Genomic DNA, 11,778 nt, shown 5'->3' with positions numbered 1-11,778 from the left:
TCATCTAAACAAAGAACTGAGTGACGCGCAGCGGATTGACCAATCAGCTTGCAGCGTTGTGCGTGCTGAAGTGCCATGTGTGCTTCACATGTCTTTAGTGAATAGAATGCAGAGCTCAAGTTTTCACGAGATCTCCTGCCGTCTGAGACGTTCGGTCGCTTTTATTACAAGGTCACACGCGAATCGAAGATAACAACGTTCGATCGTGATAAAATATTTGACAAATTTTACGAACTGTTGAAATTTTTCTAATACAAAAGCAATATAAATCCTAAAAGTGCCTCAAGAGTACAACTATTTGACGTCAAAACGTTGTATTAACCTTTCAACATTTTTCTTGTATATTTATAATTCCGTAGTCCAAGACATTTATCAGTTGTTGCCATTTTCTAGACTAACCACCACAATGTGAGGTCTTCAAATACTACTTCAGACATACGGCGGGTAAGTCAACCCTTGAAGAAAGCATATGGCTATATTCACGGCACCAAATATTACGTAAAACATCTAGCTGTGAAGCATTTTTAACGGTATGCATTTATCACACGTAGAGATATTAAGTGTAGCAATAAGTAAACCGATAGGCGATATATATTGATATTGGAAAAGAATATTTATATTCATACTATCGTTTTTACATTACCCCTATTGTGTTTGATTTAAAGAAAATCGTCAGTCGAAAGCTGTCACAAACTTTCTTTTAGAAAAACATGTTGTTGATATTTTGATTTTTTAGATGTCTATAAAATATCAAATCGTGACAAAATAGAAATAGTATATCGACAGTATAAGTTTTTTTGTCTTTAATTGGGGAGTAGTGAAGTAATTTTGCAGTTGGTCTGTTAGGAATATATAATATCAAAAAGAAAGGTCAATACAATTGTTTTTGACGTTATAAAGCTTAAGTTTACATGTTTATCATAATGACTTGGTATTCCAAATTTTGGTTGTTACACGTTTGCATTTTAGAAACATATTCTCAATGGATAGGGCTTGTTTGCGAATTGTCAGAAAAGCGCCCACATGGCAACTATACCACAGACAAACAAACCTTTTAGAAGCCCAAAGACGATCTTTACGAAGTATAAGCTTAACACGGCAATCGAGGAACGTTTTTAAATTTCATAATTCTAAACCACAAACACTTTGCGTTTCTTGGAGCGTAAGTTCGCTACGTAATGTTTCCGATATCCCAACACCGCGAAAACCTACGGTAACAGGTAGCCCTATTGGCTGGAAAAGCGTCCTCTTTCTGGTCTCGTGTGGATCTATAATGGTACTTGCAATGAAATTCTATAAAAACAAAAGGGAAAAAGAGGTGGATAATGAAATGATAAAATCTTACGGAAGACCAGAATTAGGCGGCGACTTTGAACTCATTGACCACACGGGAATGCTAAGAACCAATAAGGACTTCTTAGGGCAATGGATTCTTATTTATTTTGGTTTTACACATTGCCCAGATATCTGCCCGGAAGAACTTGAAAAAATGGGAAATGTTGTAGACACAGTAAACAGAAATCAACATGTTCCTGATATTCTACCTGTGTTTATCAGCATTGACCCTGAAAGAGACACCACAGAGGCAGTTAAAGCATATATTGCTGTAAGTGTCGGATAGTTGTGCATAAATTCCCGATACTTAAATTCATATAATAGCACTGACTATTTAAACTAAGCAGATGAGTTCAAAAGAGTCTTAATTTTATTACTACCTTATTATACAAAGCCTTTCTCAAACAAAGTATCCAGAAGCACTTCACCAATAAAAACAGCAAAATCAAAATAATAATTGAAATAACATGTTACATCTATTTTACAGGATTTTCATCCCTTAATGGTTGGGTTAACTGGTACCAGAGAACAAGTAGATAAAGCCTCTCACGCTTTCAGAGTTTATTACTCAGCTGGCCCAAAAGATGATGATTCAGACTATCTTGTTGACCACACTATAATAATGTATCTCATAGATCCAGATGGTGACTTTTGCGAGTATTTTGGTCAAAACAAATCTGCTGGCGAAATTGCTTCCACTATAACTGCTACCATGTTTAAATCAAAAAGAAATTCATGAATTAAAAGCTTTTTCAGAGATGGTTTAAATAAGAGCCAAGCACATACAACTGTAGATTTGCATTGTTTTTAAAACATGTTTTATTATTTATAAATAGCCATGTCTGCTCTTAGCAATGCATTTGTATTACTTTGTTATTGCACCTAGTTCCAAAAATAGACATTGTTTAACTACCCCCAGCTTCATAAAGAAGGAAATAACCTTCGTTTTAAAATATACAAAACAGTTGAGAAAAATAATGCAAGTGCGAGAAATATGAGAATCTTATCCGTGTATTCTCTCCTGTTGTACTTGGTGAGCAAACGGTGACCAGTTTGTATCAATCCAGCTTGATTCTTTAGTTCGGTGTCTGTGTCTTTAACAGTCTTTGATGAGCTAACTGAAGAAAGAGAAATGTATGTTAAACTCTGTTACAAATGTTAGACTAGTTTATACTAGTTTTGTTTGAGCAGCATTGCTCAAAGCAGTAAAGACTTTTAGTGTAGATTGTTTTTATTCCGTGATACTTTGCTACAAGTATGAAGAATTCATTAAACACATAAAAACCTTTAAACCAAAAAAAAAACTAAACCTTTGAAAAAAACTAAAAGTAAAAACTAAACTTATGTAATAAAGTTTAATGTAATGGATGGTGCGTATTAGGACAAAATACAAACTTAAAATCAAAGCTTAACCGCCAACAAAAATGTATTTAAACTTGTAAAAAAACCTGGTTTTATGTTTGCATAAACTATTTGTGCAGTAGCAGTGTATCAGTTGATTTACTTGGGGTCAAATCTTAAATACAACTAAAATACTGGTTACTTTATACTCTTAGGATATATACAAAATACAAACCTAAACTGTTAAGAGCATGGGAGCTTTGATGAACTGTGTTGTCTAATGTTCTACTGATAGTAAGTAAGTTTTCAGTGATGTCACTCGCACTTTGTGCTATATTTTGCCGACTCGCGACTGTATTTCGATGTCGAATCTGCTGATTCCTTGTTTCTAAAATTTGTGTTGTTATTCAGTCATAAAGAAGATAACAAAATGAATAAAACTGGTGAACCTAAAATACATAAAGTTTGGTTAATAACATAATATATTCTGTACCAAAAATCATTTAGTTAAATATACTCATTTTTTTATATTTGTACTAGCTAATACTAGTTTTTAAGAATTTTACCTCTTGATCCAAGCAAAGCATCTTTTTCTCTGTTATCGATAGCAAGTTTGCATGTTAGATTTGCTTTACGCAGTGTAGCTTGTGTGCTGTAACAGAAATATATGTAGAAAAATATACAGTATATAAAGGGTTAATTCCTAAGCATACCTAATAGTATTTCAATATAGGTATGAGTGTATGACGTATAAGTAAACCAAAATCATTACAGTTAGTGATAAATTCAATTTAAACATCATTTTTACAACTGTCCTTTTATATTATCTAACATAGTGAAAAATTAAAGATCATAAAAACCTATTTTTCTAAACAAAAATAAAACTCTCACCTTTTAAATTGAAAATAAACATCAATTTTACAACTGCCATTGAATATTACCCAACATAATCATAAATATCATGTAAACCATTTTTACCTAAAAAAAAAGATTACAAAATCTTACTTTTCGAGTTGCTTTGTTTGGTTTTCAACATCCTCTTTTAAATCGAGTCGAACTCGTTCTTGATCGGCAACATTTGCAAGTTCATCAAGCTCAGAAATCTTAGATCGAAGTTCATTCACCAATCTTCGTGCATCCTTGTTCAAATCATTGAGAGCAAGCACGGGTCCCTTGCACTCCCATATGTCCTGTGAAAATATAAGATTTTGGGGACCATGAAAAACCAAGATTGCAAAATATTCAAATATCTTATGATAGTTGACAGTCGTATACACCATCAAAAGTGGGAAAAAATAAATTGAGACCAGACTTTATCACCTGAATTTTCTGCTATATGTACTAAAATAAAATGACTGGTATTGTACAACTTACTAGTAGAAACTAAATAATTAGTATGTTTAAACATGCAGAAATTAGTATATAAATGGTTAGCCACAATTCAGTATATTGTATTAGGTATTTTGAAAGGAATCACATTATCATATACAGGAGACCCAAAGCCACTCTTACACAATTTTGTGGATTTGTTATTACTACTAAAAATTTGAAAAAAAAATCGATAGAAACAGATCACTTAGTAAAGTTAATATATTAATAGATAATATAAATTTACAATAAAAACATACCTGTATTATAGCCTTTAGTGCACAGTTTAATTTCACAATATCATCTTTACATTGCTCCGGTGAGTTACTGGTTACGTCGTTGGTTCGATTGACTCGCGCTACCCAACTCATTATTGTAAAAATATCAGATTCAGAAAAACGTCAACGTAAAAACAGCTGTTAAAAAAAATTGGAAATTTAGATTTACGTAGGGAAAAACCCGGACGTGGTGCACAACACAATTTCGCTCATCTGAGAAAGCAACGCTTTTTACAGTTTTTAGCAATTTAGTACATTTGTATGTTAAACAAATATTTAAGTACAAAGTTTTACCAGCAATAAAAATGCTATAAACGATGTTTAGATGTATATATAAACATTTACACGAAAATTGAAACATGACTGGTAACACTAGAAGCGTGCAGTAGGAGAAAAGCACCTTGGGGAAAGTTCTGCATCAAGTTACAGCTATATTGAAACGATGGCAACAGACTCCGCTAAACAAGATGAAAAACCTGCGATATTTGAACCGATTTCAGGAGAAAATGAAGACACGGGATTGACTGAAATTCAAAGCTTATGTGTGAATTGTGAAGAAGAGGTATTAAGGTTTCCTTATATCAATGTCTCATATACATCTAAAAGCTATAAAGTCAGTTATCCAAGTAGGAAAAACCCAAACTTCTAACTTCTAATTCACTTTTTTGCCCACTAATGTGTATTTGCATCTTTAATTTGGTTGCATAACAAAATTTCAACTTTATATATTAATATATTAATATATATATAGGTATATTAAACTTACATGTGTTTAAAATGACAAAACCAAGTAATTAATGTTTTATTTCCAAAGGGAACCACCAAATTTCTGTTCATCAAGATCCCATTTTACAAGGAAATAATAATCAGTTCATTTTATTGCCCACATTGTTCAGCAAGCAACAATGAAATCCAGTCAGCCGGAACTATTCAAGAGAAAGGCGTCATCATAACATGCAAAGTGCAAAACAAATCGGTGCGTTTTTGTCCATTTTATATGTAGGCCTACAAAAGATATATAAGTTAGTAGTACTAGTAAGTAAAAAATGCTCGACCCAATTTTCAGCCAGTTGCAGAGCGTTAAAATTCAAAATTAGCAGATCTGGCACACCCCCCTAGTTACTCAGTCTAAATACTTTTAACACTAATACTTTTTTTTAGTGTTTTAATAAAAAAACTAAAAAATAAATGTTCTTCTATTATTGTGTAAAATAGTCACCAAACTCATAATCCCATTCTAAACTTAACTTTACAGGATTTAAATCGACAAGTTGTGCGTGCTGATATTGCATCAGTGAGCATACCAGAGCTTGGTTTTGAGATTCCTCCAGCTTCACAAAAAGGAACCCTTTCCACAATTGAAGGAATCATTCAGCGCTCTGTAGACGGACTACAACAAGAACAGCCAATTCGCAAAGTACGATAGTCATATAGGGTTTTATACAGACAGCTGTAATATTTTTGTCCGGCACTGTGCCACAGGGTTTGGAGCTATAGGCGTTATACCATTAGGAATTCTGATAAAAAAACTGGGGTGGCGAGATGTAAGCTACATTTACGGTTATGACATAATACATGCTTATATACAATATTGAACACTAACAGTACAGGACATAATTGATTTGGTTTAGCTGTTTTTGGAAAAAAACATTAATTAACTAAAAAAGTTGACCTATTTCACTACCCTAGCTTAGGCTTCCAGGGTGGCAACTAGGGTTAATCATATACTGTCAAAAGTATTGAGTATTTTTTACAAAAGTTTTACGATAGTTTGACATTTGATTTATTCTTTTTCTAGAGCCTGCACCCAGATGTATTTGAGAAAATTGAGGCTTTTATTGGCAAGCTTAAAACCATCAGAACTGGAGAAACGCCTTTTACACTGGTTAGTGGTGAAGTTTTTTTAATTGAAATTTTATGCTGCTGTCTGCTTTTAGCTGACACTCTTTTACGCACATTTTATACATATAGTGTTTTAACCAGTGTGGTTTTGCTGTTAGTTCCTTTCTCTTTGTTTTTAAAACGATAACCATTGTTTTCAAAGAGAAATAGTAACATGTTATGTTTACTAACTGATTGTGATAACTGTTTGTTTTTAAGAGATAAATAAATATTTGTGTTACTAACTAATAGTACTTTAACCACTGTCGTTTTGCTGTTAATTCCCCTCTCTTTGTTTTTAAAATTATTTAATAACTATTGTTTTCAAAGAGATAAAGAAAAATGATGTTAACGTTATTTACTAACTTCTTATTCCGCTAGGTTGTGAATGATCCATCAGGAAACAGCTTTGTTGAAAATCCTCACGCACCAAACCATGACCCTGCACTAACCTTCACACATTATAAAAGAAACTTAGAACAAAACAAAGCTCTGGGATTATCTGTAAGGAACAAACTGTTTAAATGTCTATTAACCTGGTGTGCTTTCACTTTTGATTGATTTTTTTGCATCTTTGGGGGTGGTGAAGAATCATCCTCCTACGTTATCTGCTGCCAACAGCTAAACGTAACAACCAACTACTAACCAATAACCATGGCCCCTAGAAAATAACCCCTAACTACCAACCTCTTTCCCCCAGGTTAATCTATAGCGGTTTGTTATTAGTGCCATATTTTTAATTAAGCCTATGAAAGTGAAAAAAAATAGTTCAGTTTTCTGTAGAAAACTGCCCAAAAACAAATATTGTTCAAAGGACTAATTGGAGCACTGTGTTATCACCGAGACATACAGTCCAAGTGATATGGATGCTGTTACTGGTGCATGTATACCAGCGCTGCGCTGTTGGAACACAGAAACACCAGCATGCCAAGAACCTGCTGTCGCAGACCCAGAGCATGCTCAGAGCTCTGGGTTCCAACAGTACAAGAAGGCATACAGTCCAGTAACAGTATCCAGATCACTTAAGCAGTTAACTTAAGCACGCTGGTAGAGCACTGGTTCACAAGTGCACCCCGGTCCTCAAGCCAAATGTACTAGCTCGGCTATATAATCTACTTGAATATAATTAGTCTTTCATTTGTGGGACTCTTGTGCGTGTGTCTAGGAAATATTAACTAGTGTATAAACACAAGCCTGCTGCGTCAGATTAAGCAACATACGCTGTAACACATTCTCTCTCTTGGGAATTTTATTATGTTTAGTGGTCCATTAAACAAACGCTAGTCTTTTAAGTGCAACTGCCACGTAATACCCAAACGTGACACAAAAACAACTCAAGGTCTCCGACTTTTTATAACATGCGTAGTAGCCTCATCCCATTTATGCTAACATATTTTAAGTAATTTGAATTTTCTTCCCCTTTTTCTGAGTAAATGACAGTCTTTATACCACGAATGTTCTGTTTCATACACGTCGGACCCGCTTACAATTTACTCGTTACTCTTTCACAGATTTAAATACTGGCCTATCCATTACCAACATATGATAAACCTAGAACAATTTATTTAAAATATGCATGTCATTTGTTTAGGCTGATGACGCAATACAGGAGAAAAATAAAAGCGAAGAGATTGAATTACCAGAACCTGGGCAAGGGTTGGATTTAAAGAATGAAGTTATTACTTTTTCAACTGAGTGTCCAAGCTGTGGGGTAACAAATGAAACAAATATGAAGGTAATTGGAATGAGTTAGTTGTGGGTTTAGTTTTAGCAGCTACAATTTTATGTGACTCATTTACTCAGCAGTTTTTATCAAAAAAAAATCAAAAAGTATTTCACTGTTTTTGTGACTGTCATTTTGCTGCTAATTCTGTTTATTGTTTTAATTGATCTGACTATCACAATAAATAAGGTTGCATCACTTGTGTATACTGTTTTACTGTTATTAAAAACTAGTAGTCAAATAGAGTTGCGTTTATAAATTAGTAGCTTTCAATTGAAACTGAAATGACATCCCTAAAATGATATTTACGAAAGGTCATTAGGCATTGGAATAATAAGGTAACATCTTTTGATGTGTCTTAATCTCCCCAAAACATACCTATAGAAGTAATATAAATGTACTTTTGTCAGGTGGTTAAAATACCTCACTTTAAAGAAGTGATAATAATGGCAACGAACTGTGACACTTGTGGTAAAAGAACAAATGAAGTGAAATCTGGAACTGGGTTCGAACCGAAAGGAAAAATAATAACGTAAACTTTGTTTTAACTTCTTTGACATGCCTTAATTTGCCTGTGTTATTTTTACTAAATTATTTTTTTTGGGGGGGGGGAAACAATTTTTCTAATTTTAAGTAGTGTTTAAATGTAATTTTATTTTAATCTAAAAGTGTGAAGCCCCACAACACACTAAGCAACCTGTAGGTCTGAGTTACAGTTTTAAAAAAAAAGTTTCTTGCACATAATGCAGAAAAGAAAACCTTTTTTTTCCATTAAAAATATGTTTATATATTTGTATAGCCTATATAATTTTTTTTATAATAACCCATTTTCAATACAGATTAAAAGTTAAAAGTACAGAAGATATGTCAAGAGATGTGTTGAAATCAGAGACATGTACAATTAAAATCCCAGAGCTGGACTTTATTACAGGGGGAAATGCAATAAGTGGAAAATTTACCACTGTTGAAGGATTACTGGTGGATCTCAAAGCAATGGTTTGTTTTAATTTACAGCATTTTTAGTTTATTATTACTATACAGAGTTTTGCTTTACATTTACATTTTTATATAGAGATTATTACTAGACATTTCACACAGAAAAAAAACTTAAAAATTAATCATTTTTATTTCTAATTTTCTTGGGGGAGATGTCACCTAATTTTTATAAAAATACAACATGAAAAATCATTGCTCTGCACATACAGTTTTGGTGCTATGCATTAAGAAATGTTTTAAAATATAGTTAGATCTTCTTTTGTAAATTGGATACACAATGAAGTCCATACTTTTATGTAAACTCGTGAAAAAAATAAAGTCTTGTAAGTTGTTTAATTGTTTAGATGCTTGAAACAAATCCATTCGTTGGAGGTGACAGTGCAACTAATGACAAACTGAGGAAATTTGTTGAAAAACTTGATTCTCTTTTAAAGGGAGCAACACCATTTACATTAATCTTGGGTAAGATATTAATGTAATAAAACAGACACTGCATTCTAGATTTAAATTGGTAGCACATATTTATATGCCTTACCAAAACTTTAACTGTGGCTGTCTTTTAATCATATAATAGTATTTATATAAAGTTTCTATAATTAAATATCCACTATGTTTTATTCTTAAAAATCTCACCTTTATAAATTTCCTTTATGGATGTAACTTGCCTATATTAAAGTTTCTGTATTGTTTTTTTTAGATGATATGAACAGTAACAGCTTTATACAGAACATCTATGCACCAGAACCAGATCCATGTTTGTCAGAAGTAGAATATGAGAGAACATATGAACAGAATGAAGAGCTTGGTTTAAATGATATGAACACTGAAAACTATACTTCGTAGCTAAATTTTATCTTAACTGCTGGGTAATTAGAAAATCAATTATATTTTATATTCAGCTTAAAATTGCTTTCAAACCAACAGTTTCTGTTTATCTATTAAGTTTTATTTGTAATAAATTCTGCAGGAATTTTGGAACACAGTATTTTGCTGTTGGGGCTAAATTAGAAAATGTAACCAGCTTTTCAGCTTTCAATGTAAAAAATCCTTTGTTTGCCCCCATACCCTTTAAGTTCTAAGTTGTGCTTGTTTATATATTGATATGTAATAAAAACTTCACAAGTTGTAAGCATATGTATTCTAAATGCCCTGTCCAATAAAATTTAACCAGTATAAGTTAAGTTGGACACATTGCACAAAAAAAATATGTTAGTAACAGACTAACAGTCACTAATTCCCAATACATAAAATATACAATAAAAATACCGTATCTTAATCCTAACAGAGTTACTGTAGTTTAAAAAGTATCCTCATAAAACATAGATTTTGAGATATAGCAGATTAAAGATTACCTTACTATATTGGGTTACAAATACGACTAAATATTATTATTGCCAGGTTGATTAAACAGTTTAATTCACCTTATATAAAAACATTAAATAATAAAAAAGTCTGAGTTTACAATAGGGGTTGAATGCTTTTTAGTTTTTACAAAAAAAGTTAACCATGGGTGCCAAACTTAAAATGCAAGGAAGGCAGGTTTAGTTAGACACACATTTCTAGAAGACGAATCTAACTTATTGGTTGCAATGTTCACTGTTTGATTGGGTGCAGTGCAGATGTTTAATGCAACTCCACACTCAGCCTGTGTTTGCCTGCCTTGCCACCCTAGGTTTGGCTCGTATGAAGTTACTGTATGTGTACCGCCCTACTGTACAACACATGATACCTTTTTATATGTTATGTGTGTAGCTTTGATAACATATATAAAATACAAAGCATATAGTGCACCACTGCGCCTACAATAATAGAGTCCAATACATATATTCTTATAGCAAGGGACCTTTTCATTTTAAGTTATAACGAAGCGGAAAATAAATAACCACGCATAATATTTTTTACACATATGAGAGAATGGGAAATTAAAATGTCTCTGAAGAGACCGGTGTATTTGTCTCTTCCTGCGTACCACCTGCCATGGAATTAAATATTTGTGAACCAATATATTTTGTTGCTAAACTTCCGATTTGTTTTCTGCTTGTAAATTTGCATCGAATATATCCGAATAAGTTGGCAGAGTTGAGTATCAAAGCAACGATGACAACAGCGAGCCACTTCACGTTTAGACCGAAGATTAAACCAAACAAAGAGAAGAGCCAGATAAGAGGACACACAATCAAACTGACCCAAAAAATCCTAAAAAATATATAACTTACAAAACTGGGGGAAAACTTACATATATAGGCTACATAAATAACATTTCTTATATGGTAACAAAGATCAGATTATTTACAACATTAAAGAAAGAGGAATTTTAAATACTATTACTTAACAAACATATGATTTTTTTATTTATTTCTTAGAATATGTTAATTAAAACAAGAAAGAGAATTTCATTGTAAAATTAAATTAATAGTTACTAACCTTGATTCTGCTGGTTTCACTGGGTGTTTCTTCATTGCAGCAGGCTTTCTTGATTCATAAATCCACGTACTTTTGCCATCGTCATCAACTTTGTTCCACCACCTTAAACCAACCAGTAATCTCCCAGTGACATTTTTCACGGTCCAAAAATCAGCGGAAAGTAGCAACAGAATGGCAATGAAACTGCTCACAAAGCCAGCGGTTGTAAGTCCACACACCAAATACACAACCAATGCAGAAACTCGAAAAAAGAGATGGAAAAAACAAGCTACAGGATGGATAACCCTCTTTTTGACTCTTGGTTCGTTTTCGGAACCAAATTCCAAAACTGTGTCATCAGTGTTCATGTTTATTAAAACAAAAACTTCTGTTGTTCATAAGTGGATCAATATTCTGAAAAACGCAAATATCATTACAGTTTAATATTTATGA

General features: G+C 32.8%; 4 protein-coding genes across 4 annotated transcripts; 2 read left to right on the top strand and 2 right to left on the bottom strand.

Annotated features, from left to right (window-relative positions):
* The first annotated feature begins 846 nt into the window (after positions 1-846).
* LOC149741435 (cytochrome c oxidase assembly factor SCO1-like) lies at positions 847-2,190 on the top strand. Its single transcript, XM_089884107.1, has 2 exons — positions 847-1,606; positions 1,823-2,190. Exons 1-2 carry the CDS (start codon positions 983-985, stop codon positions 2,072-2,074), a joined length of 876 nt encoding a protein of 291 aa, XP_089740233.1. The 5' UTR covers positions 847-982; the 3' UTR covers positions 2,075-2,190.
* On the bottom strand, positions 2,131-4,460 carry LOC149741434 (vesicle transport protein SEC20-like). The gene is made up of 5 exons (XM_089884112.1): positions 4,305-4,460; positions 3,682-3,866; positions 3,243-3,328; positions 2,912-3,064; positions 2,131-2,453 (listed from the first exon to the last, which is right to left on the bottom strand). The coding sequence occupies exons 1-5, from the start codon at positions 4,413-4,415 to the stop codon at positions 2,257-2,259; spliced, it is 732 nt and encodes a 243-aa protein (XP_089740238.1). The 5' UTR covers positions 4,416-4,460; the 3' UTR covers positions 2,131-2,256.
* Positions 4,461-4,627: 167 nt separating this feature from the next.
* Positions 4,628-10,051, top strand: LOC149741433 (zinc finger protein ZPR1-like). The gene is made up of 10 exons (XM_089884024.1): positions 4,628-4,884; positions 5,137-5,298; positions 5,578-5,739; positions 6,121-6,207; positions 6,585-6,707; positions 7,795-7,938; positions 8,337-8,458; positions 8,766-8,922; positions 9,267-9,384; positions 9,620-10,051. Exons 1-10 carry the CDS (start codon positions 4,765-4,767, stop codon positions 9,763-9,765), a joined length of 1,341 nt encoding a protein of 446 aa, XP_089740150.1. The 5' UTR covers positions 4,628-4,764; the 3' UTR covers positions 9,766-10,051.
* On the bottom strand, positions 10,042-11,768 carry LOC149741432 (Golgi apparatus membrane protein TVP23 homolog B-like). Its single transcript, XM_089884144.1, has 2 exons — positions 11,347-11,768; positions 10,042-11,118 (listed from the first exon to the last, which is right to left on the bottom strand). The coding sequence occupies exons 1-2, from the start codon at positions 11,691-11,693 to the stop codon at positions 10,845-10,847; spliced, it is 621 nt and encodes a 206-aa protein (XP_089740270.1). The 5' UTR covers positions 11,694-11,768; the 3' UTR covers positions 10,042-10,844.
* Positions 11,769-11,778: the final 10 nt, after the last annotated feature.

Source organism: Ciona robusta, chromosome 1 (genome assembly GCF_009617815.1).
Source record: "Ciona robusta chromosome 1, ASM961781v2".
Classification (NCBI taxonomy): Eukaryota; Metazoa; Chordata; class Ascidiacea; order Phlebobranchia; family Cionidae; genus Ciona; species Ciona robusta.
Note: the sequence above shows the minus strand (reverse complement) of the source record. Positions and strands in the feature narration are given on the sequence as shown.